This window comes from Homarus americanus, unplaced genomic scaffold (genome assembly GCF_018991925.1).
Source record: "Homarus americanus isolate GMGI-L3 unplaced genomic scaffold, GMGI_Hamer_2.0 scaffold26512, whole genome shotgun sequence".
Classification (NCBI taxonomy): Eukaryota; Metazoa; Arthropoda; class Malacostraca; order Decapoda; family Nephropidae; genus Homarus; species Homarus americanus.
In genome coordinates, this window is record NW_024744578.1 from 25376 (window position 1) to 45789 (window position 20414).

The following is a 20414-nucleotide window of genomic DNA, read 5'->3' on the forward strand; positions in this document are numbered from 1 at the left end:
CAAGATGACTGGAAAGAGGCCATCAAGTGGAAGTAACCGCAGTAGTGCAAAACGAAGCGGCAAGGGTGAGTACAGTACAATATTTTTATTTATTCCAACTGTATTTCTCTTCATATTGCATGTACTGTATGTCAAATTATTTAATGTACTGTATTGTATGTGTTTATAAATGTTTATTTTCATTCATAAAAGTGCTTGAAATACTTTTTTGAGGCCGAAAAAAATCCTTAGGAACGCATCTCCAGTTTTATAATGGAAGTCAATGGGAAAATAGGTTTTGCGATGAGGTCAATTTTCCAGGGACGGAACCCTTCCATAAAGCAGGGGATGCCTGTACATACATATCTCTCGTCTTATGAACAATTTTGAAAGTGAATATCATTTTCATCCCCTCAACTTCAAGGTGCAGCTTAGAATCTAAGGCCAAGCTTTTTTGCATAAATTCTATCCAAAACTTACTCTGCTGCTTACAATTGGGGGCAGCTTATAGTAGTCAAAATATGGTACAGTATATCCCCAACCTTTCAACAATAAGAGCAAAAGACTGTTTAGAACAGTAAAAAAGGTGCAAAAAAAATAGAATGGGTCCTCAATATGACGATGATCATCAATGTTTTATGCTCATTTACCATGCCTGTGTGGGTTAGCTGCGGTGGCATATAACATTTTCAATGAGCATCTGAAGTAACCACCAAGATGATATTTATATACAGTAGTTTGTGTTTAAGTAGCTAAAGCTTATACTATGGAAGTACTGTCCTCTTTTCATTATTTATAAGGGATTCAGCAAACAAGGCTTAGGTATATTAAAGCACGACTCACCTTGTCTGACTACCCATGTTGTTTATACTGTACATCTAGTGATCTGCTATAGTTTATTCAGTACCGTTAGATATAAGACACTATCTTTTCTCCTTGTTAACGCATTGTCATTTAGCCGGGCTGTATTGTGAATCCCTCAGTAGGGGAACAATGATAATACGTGTGGTCAGTTGTGGGGGAAAGCTTCCATCTAACTTTATGGCAGGAAGCAGTCTGACATTAAACTACATAATTGTACAAGTGCATTAAACAAAATAATAATGAGATCCACCAAGCAAAAACCTAATTCTCATGGCCTATATAATAATTTTAATCTCCATTATCACATACTGTACGGTAATATCTCCGTTAGCCAGAATCCTTCAAACCCGGAACTCTACGATAGCCGGTACCTGTATTGAAATTTTCTGGGAAAATTGTTCCCAAACCTGAATTTTCCAGAAAAATTCGGCTTTAGGAACGATTTTCCGAGGGGGTACATTTTCCTGAAAATTACGAAAAAAAATTCCCGATACCCGGAAAATTCCGGGGATGGGGGGAGTTTTTTTCCGGTTCGAGAGACGATGTTATGGTCAATTTCTGGAGCTTCCGAGAACATTTTTCCGTTACCCGGAAAACTCCGGGGATGAGGGATTTATTACGGGTTCGAGAGAAGATGTAATGGATAATTTGTAGGACTTCCGAAAACATTTTTCCGTTACCCGGAAAATTCCGGGGATGGGAGATTTTTCTTTCCAGGTCTGACAGAGTCGTCTCATTACCGGGATATGCTCTGTACCAATTGTTCCGGCTAACAGAGATATCACCGTACTATAATACCTACACCAAATGTTTACTATTGAACAATAAATTAGTTAAAGTTCAACACCTCTACAACTATGTCAGTCTAGATGTGCAGAGCAGCATATGCCTCACCAAAGTTATGGATAAACACTAGATGACCATGTGTGATATCAACTAACCTAAACAGGTACAGGGTATTTGTTTTGGTGAATTCAGGTATTGCAAGTGATTTCAACACATAAATGAATATTTTATCATTATTATTAGACAACTAACTTTCAGTTAACCACCTGTATCTGATCTGGTATTTGCCCTTATCCTTTGAGTAGTGGTGCCAAGTGATGTCCTTTAGAGAGATGGGACGTGGAAGTTTAACTGCACACCCCAGGTGGATGCTCTGGCCCCAGGTCACTACCATCTTCTTCTTAGCAATACAAGCATCACAAAGTCCTGGAGTTGAACCTGTAACATCTTGCAGCAGGCTGAGGAGAAGAAACAGTTAAATATTGAAAAATCCCCAAAGGAGCTTTAGTAACTATAAAAAGACAGAATGAGAAGCTTTGTTGCTACATCTTTTGGTAAGACAGTACTTCAGTATGAAGTTTCGGTATAGGATAACACTTTCCCAAAAAGTAGATTATCTACTTTTCGGGGAAAGTAGATAACCAATTTTCCCAGAAAGTAGATTATTTCCCATTTTCTGTGATACAAATTTCCCGTTTTCTATGATAATCTACTTCGATCGATAATCTACTTCCCCGAAAAGTCGATAATCTACTTTCCCGAAAAGTAGATAATCTACTTTTCGGGAAAGTAGATAACCAACTTTCCCAGAAAGTAGATTATTTCCCATTTTCTGTGATACAAATTTCCCGTTTTCTATGATAATCTACTTCGGAAAATTAGGCAATATTTCCCCAAAAAATCGATAATCTACTTCCCCGAAAAGTCGATAATCTACTTTCCCGAAAAGTAGATAATCTACTTTTTGGGAAAGTAGATTACCAACTTTCCCGGAAAGTAGATATTTCCCATTTTCTTTGATACAAATTTCCCGTTTTCTATGATAAGTAGATAACCAACTTTCCCAGAAAGTAGATTATTTCCCATTTTCTGTGATACAAATTTCCCGTTTTCTATGATAATCTACTTCGGAAAATTAAGCAATATTTCCCCAAAAAATCGATAATCTACTTCCCCGAAAAGTCGATAATCTACAGTATACAGTATTTCTTGTTCATATTTACCGAGGTACAATAACTCAAATTTCTTTCACACCATAGAAACAGTTGAATACAGCAACACATGTGTGATAATCAAATACTGTAATGTACAGTAAACATGACGAGAGTATCAGCTATTTTAAATACACTACTGCTTTTGGGATTCTCAACATTAAAAGCTGTAGAAAGGATTATCAAAACACCCTTGGAATATGAAGATGAAAATCATAATATTTGGACTAGAGTTAAAATGAGCATTCTGCTTTGAGACCATGAAAGGGTGTATGTACAGTACCTGCAGTCCTAGGGTTGTCAAAGTCGTTTGTCCATGGTGTCACAATGTTTCACACACAGTGTGGATAGATACTGTACTTCATTACCGTGTATACAACTAACTTTGTCACTTTCTATACTAAAAAATAATCTTCATTTACCGGTAGGTACTTACCCAGGCTGATATGGCTTGCACACATTAGCATCCTTGTCCCAGCCACAGTAAGGATCATGAGAGCAGCGAAGGCAGTTATCATAACGTCCGTGGCACATGAATAGATCAACTTGGCGCACACGAGTGTCAGATGAGACATACAGAGACTTGTGCTGCAGAAGTAAACTAGTGTAAGGAAAAACTTCAAATTGTTTCAGCAATTCCTTTCATATCAACAAGCCAAATCTGGATATCCATAACTACAAGTACTGTAATTATCCAAGAATATTCAATAAAAACTTCACATGCCTTACATGGCAAATTTTATACTACTGTGCCTAAACTACAGGTATTATTAATTAAAATAAGGTGAAAATATTTAAGCTTAAGTAAAATGAAATACTGTATGCAAGATACCATAATACATATGTGACCGAGAGTGTACAGCCTTGTGTGGAACACGTCACCAAGAACTTGCATTTGTAAGCAAACACAGGTTCCCTCAGATATATTTAAAGAAAAAATAGTAATACCACTCAAGAAGTTTATGTCAACGGTGTTAATAAAATACAATTTATCTAAGTATAGTACATTACTACTGTACTGTGGTCACAGAAAGGCCAAATTTTGGCCTTTTGTAATTTTACTGTCCTGTACAGTATTGTATTCTTCACACTGTACCACTACACAACCTTGATCAAATAAAATTTAGGGAAAAAATAATTCAGACCTACACATCAAGAGAGACTCCATGAATATTAAGAGATATTTATAAATTTCTATGTTAAGCCAATTGATGTTGAACTGTGAAATACATTTTTTCCAAAGAGAGTGAACTCATTTACTAAAATACAATACAAATCTCATGAGTTTTTAAATTCTTTATCTTAAATTTAATGTAATGCAAATTACCAATTTATTATTCAACACTTACCCATTATTTATCAAGTCTGTACAGCAGATCAAACATACCTTTTTGGATATTTGTATAGCTCTGATGGGTTCAGGTGTGGTGACTTCATATACATCTAGAAGCTCTGAGTGTGAGACGCCCTCATCATCCATCCACTCGACCACCTTATACACGCGACCTTCCACTACCAAGACAAGGTGCTTATTATTATTCAAGATCAACCAAAAGTCAATTCACATGTGGAAGAATTAAGACCAATGTATTCATTCAATTACCAATGAGCCAAACACTACAGTAATTCCTTCACTACTGATGAAAGTGAAAATGGGCTCCACTAGGAACAGTGGATACAGCACACTGTATACTAAGCCTTCGGTACACAAGGAGGCAGAGTGGCCGGTACTGTATTCGAGGGCCCACCTGCATATTGAACTCCTAACTAATACAGTACTGATAATTTAACATTAATTCCTGTACAGTAGATCTGGGGGTCATTTATTCACTCTGATATATACTATGGGTATATCAATGAATTAGACTACAAGAAATTATGACCTTTAATATAGTGAGCATAACACAAAGGTCACACAAGATGAATTAACAGTGAAGAAATCTTGAAAATAGTACCGGTACTACACCTAGATTAACTTTACTTAGTTCATTTTACTTCTAATGTACAGTATATGGATATCCTGCACAATGTTATCATAATACCTGTACCCTCTTCATTTTAAACACATTTAGTTTCCTGACATGATAATGGTCTGCACAAAGTCATTTTCGAAGATTTATATTTTACCTAAAAATTCAAGAGCTTCTAAAATAAAATATTGCACTTATGATTCAAAATGAAAAGGACACGACAATAAAACTATATACTGTATGCCTATAGATAAGTTCTGTACAGTCTGTATAATGAGTTTATGAACCCTTTCTTTTTCAATTCAGTATTGGTAAAACTAGACTAAGAATGATCACTTCAAGGTTTGATAATGATAACACTGATTACTTCAAGGTATGGTAATGATGATAATGATTACTTCAAGGTATGGTAGTGATAATGGTATCATTGATAAGAAACGCTTCAAGTATGAAATTGATAGAAATTATCAATTCAGGGTATGGTATTGATAATAATGATTACTTCGATGTATGATATGAAGGATCAATTCAAGTATGATATTGGTAAGCATCGTTTCAAAGTATGACACTGTCTGGAACTATGATGGTTAAAATTTGTAACTTACGTGAACCAGCATAGTAGACAGTGTATGTATTCTCTTGGCCATAAGTTCCTCCCGTGACTTTGTCGACAACCAGGTGGGTAAAGATGAGGTCCCTCTTGAAGAATACAGGTTTGTTGTGCTCATGGGCCACCGCCTCGTCCATGAGAGGGTGTGATTGCAAGAATGTCAATACATTATCTGAAATGATTTTTTTTTCCTTTTACTATTTTATAGTACAGAGAATAAGGAAATTTTAATTTATTTTTGTTACCATGATTTCCACAATACAGTTTCTAAAAGGTCGATTTATATTATAAGATTATCAGGAGTGAAGTTTGTCCTTTTAAAATTTTTTGTTGTGCATGCGAACGACAGAATCGATGTTCTAAACTCTTCTCATGACCTCCGCTCATCATGAGGACTCCACATACTGTAGTCCCATATAAGGAAATCAGGGTTACCAGCATGACCTTTGGACGAAGAGTTTTGCTGGTTTGACATATTATTCGACACCAAAGAGAGGTAAAATTAATTTAAGGTCAACTATACAGTTTCCTGGGAATCCCTAGAGGTTACTTCATAGTCAAGGACCAGAGATTTGTAATTAAAATGTGTCTCGTGTTACATTAAAATCAATAAATTCTACTGTAACGACTGCCAAATATAGTTTACAATTAAAAGCCTCATCACAGCACACTAACGATAACTTACAATAATTATTATCCTTTTAATTGGCGTCACTATAATTTCCAGTTCAAGTGTAATGAAATTAAAGGGGAAGGGTTACACTATTTTCATCCCCCGCCCTGCCGGGGAGCAGAGGACAAACAGTCCATGTGTGCTTGTGAACCAAAAAGTTTTCGACCATTCTTACCCAAAGCACTTGGCCCATTAATTTTATATTTAATGTGAAGACATATTCACGGTTTCTCAGAACATATAAACATGGTCAGTGGATTTCCTCCCCGGGCTTTGGTTTGAGAGGCTCCCAACACTATTCCGGCTGGGAAGGTTAAGAGGAAATTGGCAGTCTGACATTATACATTACAATGGGGTCGCCCAATAACGCATCGTGGCGTTACGTAGTATCCCTTGTTACCACCCTAATTTCTGGATGACGATGGGTAATTACGCTTTTACGCAGTTGAAAGCGATTTTAACAGACCGCGGCGGCCCGGTGGGCTAAGGCAAATACGACTGCCCACGCACTTACCGTGCCGTGTAACAGTATTCTGAACCTAAGACGAAGATTTTTTATTAAGTTCTCCGTTCAGACTCGAACCTCGAAGCTTTGCTATCACTTTACCCAAATTTTTCGTGGATTTCGGAACATAACGCCAAGGGGGTGTAACACGACTTTTTTCTTTGATTGTACATTTAACATGTAAACCTACCATAATTCTAAAACGCTAATTTCTCTGGTTGATTAAAACGAAAAAAACGAGAGAAGTAATGCAAACTTGCTTAACGATATTTAACTAACCAAACATCAGTAGACCAGATCAAGGCGTCATAGAAACCATGGTTCATGATATATTTCCCCATCTCTGGTTAGGGTATGAGCATCGACGGGTGCTTGGCTTCATGACTGGTCTTGCAAGGAGTCTCATTACCAGATGGCGTGACTACTACTACTCATGTGCCACTCTTACCCCGAGGAGCACCGCCCCAACCCGATTTCCGTGGAAGAGATTGTGCCAGCCTGTGTTTATTTTCATACAGTGTTTGTATTTCTGAATGTGTGATAAGCTGGTGTTGGCTGATCTAAAGGGTTATCAGTGCTTATTTTTATACTTGGAACGTACTTATACAAGTTGTTTCTTGTGTTTTAAAAATATGCAAGATTTTTTTGTTTACCTTGAGCCCTTGAGCGGATATTTCTAACCAAAATAAGAAAGGGTCAGTGTTTTTAATATCTTGCTCAATAATTACACCTCAGTTTGGCACCAGCTATCGTGTCCGAAATTGAAGTTCGCCTTAAATCAGGACCAATATATTGACTGATACAGATAACCTGCCTGGGAGTCGAGAGTAAGGCGCGGTGCCATGAACTCTGGTGATGAATAAATCGCTCCCCCAGGAATTACAAATATCGTGTTTCAGAAGTAAATATTCCAATGTCAACAAGAGGTGGTGGCGCCTCCCCCTTGCACGCCACCCAGGTCGCGTATTTTCACGTGACGTCACGGTTTGTTTTCTTTCCGAGACGAGGCATAAAGGCACAACATCGATTCTCAGTGCCCCTTGGGTCTCCAACAGCATCATATACAGTAGTACTGAAGATGCAGATCGGCTAAGCTCACGAATTTCAGTTGAAATCGACTTGCAAGTTTTTGCTACTATTGTGAACAACGGTGTAGTGGGGCCGAATATTTAAATACGGAAGAACTTTGAGTAAGAAATATTGGTAGAAAGAAGTAAAATCCTTCTTAATCCTCTGAAGTTTTAGATAAGGCTGCCAGTTATTGTGGACAAGGATACAATCTGAAGGATATTATCAAATGAAAAAATGTGAAAACCATGCAGTTCCGTTTCTGTATATAAGGCCACACCATATGAATGTTTAACAGCTCTTTAAAGGTCTTTCCAGATTGATTAATCCTCGAGAGTATCTTTCTCCGTCTCACGCAGTTCTGCCAGACGTATGACCAGCCCAGGACTAAACGCAAATCACCAATTGGAGCCCATTAGCCCATTAATTTAAGTAAATTACATTTATATCTATGTTTAGACATTTTATGTATAGCATAATCATCGCCTGGAAATCAACGAACCTGTAAACCTTAACTTGCATTTATTTTTGTTTTGACACTAAGAAGGAACGCCACAATCAGACTCACGGTACCAATCATCTCACACTTGCATGATTAAGGGATAACATTGTCCATGAAAAATAACCTGACAAAATAAAACAGTATTAGTAAACAATTGTTTTGTCTACTTCACAGCTACACAACCTAAAAAGGAAACATACTGTAAGTGTCCAATTCTGGTCCTCAACAGTAGTTTGATCAGAAGACAAATCCTGAGAAATACACTAAAGGTTCTTAAACGCTGCCATGCTAACTGGATTCCGTTCTTACCAACAAAGAAGTGTAACGCTGTTGAATAAATTGATTCATCTTTTATCAAAATAAAAACTGCAAAGGTGTCCAACAAACTAGAGCTGACTCAACACAGTAATGTCCCTGAGTTCCAACAGAGAGAGAGAGAGAGAGAGAGGGAGAGTAAAAACATCTATCTACCATGGCTACGTAAATCAAGTGACTCGTGTCATCCTCATCCCTGGACCAGAATTACGACACCCTGCAGCTAATACCATGTGCCCTGTACAGCTCGATGATTACACCCCCGCCCCCGCTTTTAATGAAAATTATTCTAAGCATCACATCCCCCTGGTAACAATACTCATTTAATGGAACAAAAGGAAACAAGTTTATATATTAACGCGTTTTCCGGATAATCAATAGGTGATTTTTGAAGTCTGATGATGGAAGTCTGGTACTCGGCCCATTTAAAAATATTCCATCTCATAATGACAAAAATTTATTGACGATTGAGCTGATGTCTAGGATGAAACAATCAATCATGCTACAGTTATCTGAAAGTCAGTCATGATAAGGTTAGCCGATACAATGTAAATAATTATTGACTAACGAGTCTGTCTGCCAACGTATTAATCCCACAAAATGCTGTTATGGAGAAAGAAAACCTTACTATATGGCGGCCTGTTGATATCCTACACCAAAGTCTTAAATTGTAATGGATGATTTTTGTCATGCCGAAATTTCTTCCAAGTGATCAAACTCATTTAAAATTCTTCGCCAACTAACCATACACTCTACTGTAGACGTCAACAAAACCGAAGATACATGACAATAAATAACACACTATTTATCTTAAATTAGTTCTAAAGTTACTACCACGACTCTTGTCATTTTTTTATCTTAGAAAATTGTCTTATGGTGAAACAACTCCAGGATTTTTAAGATCAAGCAATAACGCAAACAAATAATAACAGGCGTATTTGATTAAGGGTACTTTTTCGGCTGGTGTAGACCCCCCTATACACACACAATCGGGTTTTTCTGGTGGCAGCAGCAAGGTAAGTCGCAGGAGTCCAGCCCCCAAGATGGCGTGCCTAATATCAATTAAGTAGATGACCGTCTGGCCAACATTTCGTGAGGTTACAATTCAATCTGGTGGAGGGTGTCCCCTTCCCCTGGTCGCACCTGTCAAGACGGAATGTCTAACAACTGGGAAAAAAATAAAGTTTTGGGAAAAAGTTCCTGCCAAGTCCAAAAAATTAATATCGCGAGTTTTGTTTTTTCCTGGTAGCCTCGACTGTCCCAGGCGGGGAAGCAAGAGCCCAGAGCGACTAGTAAGCTACCCTGTCCCTGTTGCCCACACACTTGTCTGACGCTACAACGTAAATCATCTCTCTCATAAAACAGACGGGATCGTTTTACAACCAATACTCGCAAGGTATTGATTCACCCGCACTTCACAGGCGACATAAACAACGATAAAATATACGCGTATTTCAATTATACAACAACGCGTGGGTTGGTCTGGCTGGCGGAGGGCGGCACCGCGAGCGAGCATACTTCCGCAGGAGGGAGGGAGAGGCCCGGACTTAACCTTACCCCTGTACGCGTACCTAATATGACGTTAATGGAGGGGTAAAATAAAGTCGCTTCTACCGTGACTAATGCACTAGACCTTGGACCTCTTTTCAGCTTGAGCAACCCGGCGACAATTTGGTGACACATGACACGACAGCCCTGACTGGAATGTGGACTTATAATCCCGCGAGGAAGTAGCCTCAAGACTCCTCACTGCCAAGAATAGTAAGGGTCACTTTAGCGTGGCGCTGGGACGCAGAATTGTGCCCTTGTTACACCGGTAATAACGCGAGTGCCGCTACAGTTACTGGATAAAATGTATTTCACTCTAGGTGGAGCGCCAACGAGGTCTGGTCATGTAGGTAAATATGACACGTGGTATATTATACAGCTGTATGACACGTGAGAGGGTGTCATTTGGCCCGGAGACAGGGAGCGTGGCACGACACCCCCACACCAGCGGAATCTTTCAGGAGTCAGTTACAAGGACTACTACACCAGCTTGACGCCTGCTTGACACCTCACTGTTTCTTTCTTTGCTGTGTATTTCTTATTATTAGTCATTATTTGCATATTATTTATACGTAATTTTCATAACAAATTGACCATTACAATACACTGGTTTGAAGACAAGAATTATTTTATGCTTGAATAGGCACATACAGGTTTGTTTTATTTAACGATTTATTTCCTAATTAAAAAGTTAAAAAAAATCTTAATTATCAGTTAAACGATACAAAGTGTAAAGAGAGAATAAATTAATACCAAATAAAGTCAAGAGTATTTTAACTAAATGCTTCACCAATGACAAAATTCTGAACAGTTTTGATTCTTATATTGTTTTCTTTAACAAAATTCATAGAAGTGCAAAAGGTGAAAGCCACAGGTACGTACACCTTCAGTCTATGAGCTTCGCAATGCTGAAATTTGAAGGAGGGACACACACACACACACACACACACACACACACACACACACACACACACACACACACACACACACACACACACACACACACACACACACACACACACAGTTGATTAATCTGTACATTATTATTGGTCTTTTATGTGACTAGTAAACAGCACAACCCTGTAACTCCCTCCCACACCTATTCTGGTCGACTTCCTGTGACTTACTAAAACAATGTTGGTCGACCACTGCCAGCCACTACCCAGAATTGGATATCCACGCAGAGTAAAACATCAGGTGAAACACACTCGGGAGACTTGAAGTACAGAGTATATCCCACATCCATTGCTACTTGACGTGATCACATTTATGACAAGTTTTGATCCAACGTAATAATTAATGCGAGTATTTTAGCATGGTGAGCGGAGGGGAAGGGAGGGGAGAAAAGTGAGGGAGAGGAGAAAGGGTGAGGGGAGGGAAGTGGGGGAAGGGGGAGGGGAGGGAAGGGTCAACTTCTCACAAGCCATCGCACCCCTGAGACCCCAATCAGCCCCCCCAAGGAGGTATTTAAAGGTGATTATAATACGTGTGTGTGTGTGTGACTCACCAACTTGAATTTAACAAGAGTACAAAGTGCGGGCGCCGGGATACAGTCATTCTTAATTACTCTCCTTATTACTTGTTTGAATAGTAGTACCGCAAGAAAGGGTGGGAGGGGGATGAAAGGTGGAAGGGGGGGTAAGGGGAGGGGAGATAGGACTTGTTTGGAGAGGGAGGGAGGAAGAAGGGAAAAGGTGGTATTGGAGGAGGAAGGTAGGGGGTTCTGAGCAAGGTTGAGGGCCTCCGGTGACAGGTGGAGGAGGAGTAGTAGTTTCTGAGTGAAGGAGAGAGACTTGAATGGAGCGACACTCACACACATACACCTGTGTCGTAACCCTCCACATCTGTCCTCTGTACTATAACCCTCGCATAAAGCTTGTTCCGTATTCCCTAATTGACACACACACAAAAATAAAAGTTCTTTCCCACCTCCATATCTATCACACCCTCAACACATACCCTCGCACACCCTCAACACACACCCTCGCACACCCACAACACACACCCTCGCACACCCACACCTACCACACATCCCCACCCACAACACCACCCCAAAACAATGCCTCCTCCTCCTCCTCCTCTTTACTAACAACGACCACCACTCTGCGCCAACGAGGAATCTCACCGAGCTTCAATTTCATGTGAAATGTGCGCCTCCTGTAGGTAAGCAGTGTTGACTTAGCATAACAAGCCATTTGCAAAGAAACGCATGTTGCTGATGACGCCATTACGGAGGAAATGACCATGCGAGATGCAATTGGCAGAGCAACGGCATGGAGGTGTGCGGTAAAGGTGGTGGAGTCCGACCTCACGCGTTGGAGGCCGGCCTCTCAACTCTTGAAACTGGCCTCTCATCCTTGAGGTGTTAGATGAAAATGGTCAGAGTTTGGCCTCACGTGAGCTCTTGTGAGGGTTTGTTGAGAGTGGCGATGGATGGCAACCTCTCGTGAAGGTCGTGGAGGCCAGTCTCGCAACACCCTTCACCCTCTCGCTTCTGTTCTTGTGTTCGTTACGATAATGAGGCACCTGACCGATCCTACTGTGTGCATATGAACAGACTAAATGCGCCTAAGTACATTTCTCTTCATCTTTAAGTTAAGGAACCACGTCGATGATACTAAACACAGCAACAAACTCAATACCACTCACTATTGTGCCCTTGTTCCTATCACCACTGTTATGTTGTCCTATGATAGTCACTCTTATATGTACACCAGGGTCCCGTTACTCTGTCTAAGCTCAAGTGTTTAACATTACCCGCCTTTCTTTTTAGTTCAGTTACCTCTCCTATGATTTTTTTTAACGTAGTCTCCCCTTTCATGTCAATTGCTGCCAAACTTTTCACCCAAACTCTCTCTCTCTCTCTCTCTCTCTGATAATTCATTTTTCTTCGTGTGTCGTTCTTTTAAGTAAGTCTCTTAGTTACGCTCACTTAACCATAGCTGGGTAGAGAAACTAAATCTATGACCCTATGAGAATCCTTCCCCTTCCCCCACCCTAAGATCAATTTCCCCCACCCTAAGGTCCAAATTTCAGCACCCTAAGGTCAAAATTTCCCCCACCCTAAGGTCAAAATTTCCCTTACCCTAAAATTTTCAGCCCCCACATGTTTCCTCTGCCCCATATCCCCTCCCTTATCATAAGTTTCCACTTCTTAAACACTCCTTACCCCTCCCCCCCTTCAACACCTAATATTTTCAGCACTAGCGGAAGGAATGCCCACGAGGTCTCTAGTTGGCCCAAGCAAAGATTTTTCCCCACTCCATTACCATCATAACAAACACCCCAACGACTCATTAGCCTCCACCAAGGGCCTATTAAGGGTCTGTGTGACGACCAACCCTCACGACACGACCAGAAAAATCCCCAATTCTCAAAAAAAAAAAAAATACTTTCTTACGTTTAACCACCCCCACCACCACTACCACCCCCACCACCATCACCTCCACCACCACATGGAGAAATAAATATCATGCTTAACTAAATCTACGCTGCAGTTTAGTGACAGAGGTACTAAATGTCGTCAAATTGTACTCGGGCCTCGGCGATAAACCAAAAAAGTACTGTAGTGTAGCTGAATACGCAGGCATCCCCGGGTTGAGGACTTCGCGTGCCACCTCCGCCATTAAGGTGGTCGAGTAGGGTGTCATAAGTCGCCTTAATTCCGGGTTGAGCCGTAGTGTAGGGTCGTGTCTCCACCTCCTCACTTGACATGTCGAGGTGCTCTACCAGGTCCCCCTCCAAACTTACGGCCAGACCCTACAACTTCGTGAAGCTCCATCAATATCAATTTACTTGAGAGAGAGAGAGAGAGAGAGAGAGAGAGAGAGAGAGAGAGAGAGAGAGAGAGAGAGAGAGAGAGAGAGAGAGAGATTAGTAAAGGAGATATTAGAAAGGGGTGAAAAGGAGTAATGTGTAAAGGATAGTAAAGGAGGATGGGAGGGGGAGTGAAGGGTGAGAGGGGATGGAAGGTGGGAGGGGGGTGACCTACGTGATGGCCCTTCCGTAAAACTCACAGGTAAGAGACGTGACTCAACCAACCCATCCCAGGTACTTTAGCTCTGATCCTTCTCCCCCTGGTACTTTAACTCCGACCCTTCTTCTCCTCACCCCACTTCCTGTTTACTCCTATCTTTGGTACTTGAGATTCAGTCCTCCTGCTCTTCTTCCTCCTATCGCTGGTGCTAAAGATCCATTCCTCCTCCTCACCTCCGGGTCGTCCACACCTGTACAACCTGACAGCTCAAGTTCCCGGGTCTTTTCCCCTCAACCCAGGTAAACAAGCGGTGGATATGCCAAAGCTTACCCAAGAGGTCAGGTGAAATGTACGATGGGGGCTGTGTTTACGGGTCAGTTACACCGAGGGAAGTACTGGAGAAGTGGGGAGGAGGGAAGTACTGGAGGGGTAGGGAGGAGAGAAGTACTGGAGGGGTAGGGAGGGGGGAGAAAGGGAATAAAGAAAGGGAGGGAGGTAGGGAGGAAGGAGCAATAACTAGGAAGGAGGAGATGAGGCAATAAAAAAAGTCAATGATGGTGGCGATTATCCCTCAAGAAAGTAGACGAGGAGTAAGTGTGGGTCGAGGAGGACGTGTGGGTCGAGGAGGACGTGTGGGTCGAGGAGGACGTGTGGGTCGAGGAGGACGTGTAGGTCGAGGAGGACACACGGAAGCTGAGGAATGACGGAAGGAAGGAGATGAGGACAAGCTTATGAAGACCCAGGGAAGCTAAGATGGGAGTGTGTGAGGAGGGGCAGTGAAGGGAAGTTAGGGGCAGTGAGGGCGCAGGAGTGTGTCAGGAGGAGCAGTGAGGGCGCATAGAACGGCAGAAGAGGAGTCAAGTTAAAAAAAAAAGACGCTGGTGAAGACGTCTCGGTTTATCATGCACTAAAGAATAAGAGAAGAATGTTTTAGCATGTTGACTGTGGTTTTAAGACCATGCGGAAGACAGGGCTCAGTTTAGGGTGACTTTACCGCAGAATAAGGAAGTAAAGGTAATGAAACGAGAGGCAGGGAAGGAGGGATGGGGGCGGTGACCACAATACAAGGCGGGGATAAAGTGGGGGACGTACGACTGGTGGAGGACGTGGGCCCCTCGTAAAGGTGCGTCGTAAAGCCCACCAGTCTCCGTCCAGATGGGGGATCGATGCCGCAGCCGGACAGGTTATGGTGCATTATCTCCCCCTCCCCATCCCCCAGGTGCAGTGCGTCCTCTTCCTACCCCTACTTCTCCTCCGCCTCCTCCTACTACCTCTTCTCACCCCCCCCGTTTCTTGCAACATCTACTACTCCTCCTCCTAGCCCTTCCACTTCTCCTCAAACCTTCTGGCCCTTATTCTACCTTTTCACAACCTACTCTTCCTCCGTTGACCTCACCTTCTGTTGCTGCTGCTCCCTCCCCCCTCCCTTCTCCTCTCTTCTGGTCTACCAGGAGGGAAACTTCCTGGCAGTCTACCTCACCACCGAGGGGCTCTCTGACACCACCGGGTCCCGCCAACCGCGAGACAAACATAGCGTCACTTAGCGAGGATTCTTTACCACTGAAAACCCACACCCTGGACTACGACTGTGGACACCGAGTGGCTATGGGATCCCCTAAGTCCCTGAGGCCACGGTGGAGGATCAAACATCTGGTATTTGGCGTAAAAATAAAGCTATGGAGTGTGTGAGAGGAGGAGCGCCCAGCTGGTAAAACATTCAGGATGGTGGAAAGCTAAAGGTTCCGCTACGTGGCTGGGGTCTGATGGTGGGATGTGAGGGTAGAAGAGAGGGCTAGATGGCTGGGGTCTGAAGCTAGGATCAGACATGGTGCGATTACATCGGTAATGTAATCGATTACGATAACATGAAGCGTAATCATGATTACAATCATGATTACTTCAAAAGGAATGTGCATAAATAAACGAACGTACCACCAAAACTAACTTTACTGTACTGTTTGTCAACCTGGTACAATTAAAACATATTTTCTGAGAGATTAAAAAGGTAGACATAATAGATTATACATAAAGTCGTAATGACGGTGTATGGCACGTCCAGTTCGTGTGTAGTTTAAACTAACTCAGTCTGGTTTAATCTCAAAATTACCTGTATGAACAAATTCACACTGTAACGTTGCTGAAGCGTCACTTAATTGATAAAATGATTAGCCTAAGTCTGCGTGCTAGCAGTTCTGTGTTTACTTAGAAGTAAATCAGTGGATACCAGCACGAATGTTTAAATCTTACCGACTCGATACTGTTACTAGCAGCTGGAGTATTAGACATAATATGGATGGTGAATGTTTGCTGAGTCATATAAAGGACCGAATGTAGATGACTTTACTGAATATCATGAGCTCAGTATCGTAAAAAAAGGAAATGAAATACCGGTATGCATTAACTATTGAAATCGTGAAAGTAATCGTGATTACGATTATATTTTGAATGTAATCGATTACGATTACTTCAAAAACTGTAATCGATTGTAATCGATTACAGATTATGATTACCCCATGTCTGGCTAGGATGTGAGGGTTGGGTGTCTGGGGCTCAGGGCTGGGGCTAGGTGGCTGGGGATAGGTGTCTGGGAGTATCTGGTACCAACTCGCTAAAGGATCAGCGACTCGCCAAGAACCAATAGGCCGTAAAGAGAGACCTAGCCCCTCAAACTTATTGTCCAACATTAGAAGAGTCCTCTCCATGCCTAGCTTTACGGAGGAGGGTGGGAGGAAGAGAGGAGTTGGCAGGGAGGAAGAGAGGAAGAGGCAGGGAGGAAGATAGGAGGAGGCAGGGAGGAAGAGAGGAGGAGACAGGGAAGAAGAGAGGAGGAGACAGGGAAGAAGAGAGGAGGAGACAGGGAAGAAGAGAGGAGGAGACAGGGAAGAAGAGAGGAGGAGACAGGGAGGAAGAGAGGAGGAGGCAGGGAGGAAGAGAGGAGGAGGTAGGGAGAATTAAGAGAAGGGAAGAGGTGAAAGGGCAGAGGTGCAGGAGGAGGGTGAGATGATCGTCGTAGCAGAGGAGGAGGAGGACGAGGAGTGGGTACATGGCTGGCTACTCACGGTAAGTGTTCATTAATCGAGTCATAAACGCCCCGGGTGTGACGCCACAACCACAACAAGTTTTCCTCTTCGTCAGCCTCCATGTTTGTTTCTTCTTTGTCGACCTCAGACTCCAAGTGACTCCAAAATTCGTGCCACCTTGACTAAACAAAATAACCCACCGACTGGGATCATCACAAACACTCACCTGGCAGCGTCTGGGTGTCGTTGACGCACTGGCCTGGCCTAGGCTCGGGCACCTTGGAGGTCAGAACAGGAAGCCAGGCCGAGGACGAGGTGGCCTGCTCCTTGAAGCGGCCCAAAAAGGCGTCTTGGATGTCGTCAAGGCTGAAGGTGCAGATGGCAGAACCCATCAGGCCGTTCATGCTGGTAGTGAAGACGGCGTAGAAGCGGGTGTCGTCACCGGGGATCTTGTACACCGACTCTGTCAGGGAAGATAACACAGTGAGTACATCTGGTCAGGTACTGTACAGCTCAGTGACGACAACACCGGATGAAACAAGTATATCTCAACAGGTACAACTGAGTGAGGAAAGCACATTAACAGGTACTCTTGGTCAAGTACTTCTAGGTGATAGATACAAATGGTTAAACAACAAATACTTCAGTACATTTCAGTTAGAAACACCCAACATTCAGTCAGGTACAGTACATCTGAAGGTACGCAAATTCAGGTCCAATTTTTGACAGGTACAACTTATAGAAAGAAAAGTCTTTGTTAGGTAAGTACCTTTGACTGACAGAAATACCTGATAAGACACGCACCTGCCTGACTCTGACACCCACCTCACTAAAGGGAACCGAACACATACATCTGACAGCTACCTACAACCCAAGTGTCGATCAACAATAACTCATCAATGGGCTCTTAATCCAACTTAATCGCAGTAGTTCCAAACTCTTAATCAAACTGGGGGCCACTCTAGACATAATCGGTCCCATTCCAATTGAGTACCAATATAGTACCATAATCTGAGGGCCTATTATGACTGAGGCCCAATCTGATCTGCACCCCGCCCCACCCCGCCCTGCCCCGCCCCGCCCCGCCCCACCAGCATCTTCAACACTCACGAATCTCGTTGAAGTAGAAGGGGAACTCTCCGGGGATGGAACAGTTGAGTCTGGCCTTCAGATAAGTCGCCCAGTTCTGCACCAGGATGTTCTTGCCGCCCGTATCCTTCTTACACACCCGAGCCACCCTCGAGTACACGTTCTTGCCGCAGTTGATGTACTCCACCGCCGTCTCCCGGAAGAAGAACATCACGTACTCCCCGACCTCGTACGACCCCACGAAGTTAGGTTCTGGTGAAGGAGGTACACGAGGTGGTTATAATTGATGGGATTATAACTTTAAAAAAATAAGGGTTTATGGTCAGTAATATTGTGAAAATAAAGGCAATAAGACAATCAAAATAAAAACAATAACAATTTAATTCAGTCAAAATAAAAACCAACAATAATCAAAGTCAAGTCAAAATCAATGACGTTATAATTAAAGAACATGACAACCTCTCTTTGTTTACTTACTGTCGAGCCACTTGGAGTCGTACTTGATGGTCCTCTTGAAGGGATACTCTCGCCTCTTGGTCGTGAAGTTGTAGAGATCGGCCCTGAAGATGACGGTATCAGCCTTCGTGAACTCCGCCACCGTGCCCGAGTACAGCCCTGGCAGGTTACCCGGGTTGCCCCGCTCCACCCACACCGCCGTACTGTTGTCCACGGGGTCAAACGGGCACTTAGCCACACCAGACCCGATACCTGGGACGTGTTCGTGGCGTGCCAGGTGGGTTAAATTAGCCTACAGGGAGAGATGACACCACCGTTTAGCTAATCTATATGTATGTAACCCAAGTCACTATCAAATCAAACAAAAATAACATTAGAATCACCCAACAACAACAAACACGTCACCATTCCTTAACTCAACAAAGTCTACTGACAGTTCTCTCCTGACGAAGGAATGAGGGGCGCGGGAGGTACTCACATAGATGACCAGGTCCTTAGGGTTGTGGGCGTTGGTGCCGCAGATGTACAAGCGGTTCCTCGACATGGGCTGGATCACCCGGATGTGGTTGCGGCAGTCGAAGTGCTGAAGAAGGAAGATAGTAATTATGACAGTCTAAGTATTGAGGAAGGAAGACAATTACGAGTTACAACAGTAAGTATTGAGGAAGAAAAGAGAATTACGAGTTACAGCAGTCTAAGTATTGAGGAAGAAAAGAGAATTACGAGTTACAACAGTCTAAGTATTGAGGAAGGAAGAGAAGTTACGACTATCTTAAGTACTGACGATAAGACAGAAATAGTGAAAATTGTAAAAAGGATTTTCTCAAGAGATAAGTGTCTGGAAATAACTTCTCCAACACTAAGATTAAAAGGACTGACGAAAACTATATTACGATGTTATGTTATTTGAGGGAACATTTTCTTTATCAGGTTTAGAAAATGTAAATTGGACACACACACACACACACACACACACACACACTCTCTCTCTCTCTCTCTCTCTCTCTCTCTCTCTCTCTCTCTCTCTCTCTCTCTCTCTCTCTCTCACAGAAACTCGCTCACTCACTCACTCAAAAGGTGGCGTAACTTCTGACTTTCCGGACAAACACACACTCACAGAAAGGCTGCTTGACTCACCTCAGACTTGCCGCGCGACACACAGTTGGATACACTCGTCGGCTCCAGCATAATGGCGTCCGTCTGAAATGATAATAATATATATGTATTAGTTTTGTTGTAGTAGTAAAACAGAGAGAGAGAGAGAGAGAGAGAGAGAGAGAGAGAGAGAGAGAGAGAGAGAGAGAGAGAGAGAGAGAGAGAGAGAGAGAGAGAGAGAGAGAGAGAGAGAGAGAGAGAGTCATTAAGGTGAGAAAATCATCAGTTAATAAGTAATAATAAGGGATTATGTTCACTATGACCCTGTAACCACGCTAACAGTACAGCACCTGTAACCTGGCCAGTTAAATTTTCAGAAGATGTTTGGACCTGTACCGTAGATAACGAAAAACATCACGAATACAGTGGTGATTCCTGAGATAAATACAGTAGTGGTTCCTGTACCGGTGTTTCAGAACAGATAAGTGTGATTTGATTACGTGACGTGGGTGACCTCACCTGCCCTGGTCACTAGACAGGTGTACCCTAATTACCACCTTCATTAGCCTCCTCATTATACACGGTCTACTTGCTGCCTGTCTCAACCCCGCCATAATTCTCGTGTGAAATTATTCGGTTACCTGACGACCTCTACCGGTGCGTGTGTATGTGTACCACCTGTGTGTTACTCCGCACCACCTGTGTGTGAATTCCGTACCACCTGTGTGCGACTCATTACCACCTGTG

At 42.6% G+C, this 20414-nt stretch overlaps 1 protein-coding gene across 1 annotated transcript in view; it reads right to left on the reverse strand.

The window, feature by feature from the left end:
• Positions 1–20414, reverse strand: part of LOC121877990 (semaphorin-2A-like) — a 68172-nt gene that overhangs the window by 9214 nt on the left and 38544 nt on the right. The window contains exons 3-11 of the mRNA XM_042383948.1: positions 19710–19772; positions 19051–19155; positions 18594–18864; positions 18138–18368; positions 17254–17490; positions 5416–5592; positions 4228–4352; positions 3277–3428; positions 1896–2087 (exon numbers count right to left, since the gene is read on the reverse strand). Coding sequence (XP_042239882.1) covers positions 1896–2087; positions 3277–3428; positions 4228–4352; positions 5416–5592; positions 17254–17490; positions 18138–18368; positions 18594–18864; positions 19051–19155; positions 19710–19772 — 1553 coding nt within the window. The remainder of the gene's footprint in view (positions 1–1895; positions 2088–3276; positions 3429–4227; positions 4353–5415; positions 5593–17253; positions 17491–18137; positions 18369–18593; positions 18865–19050; positions 19156–19709; positions 19773–20414) is intronic.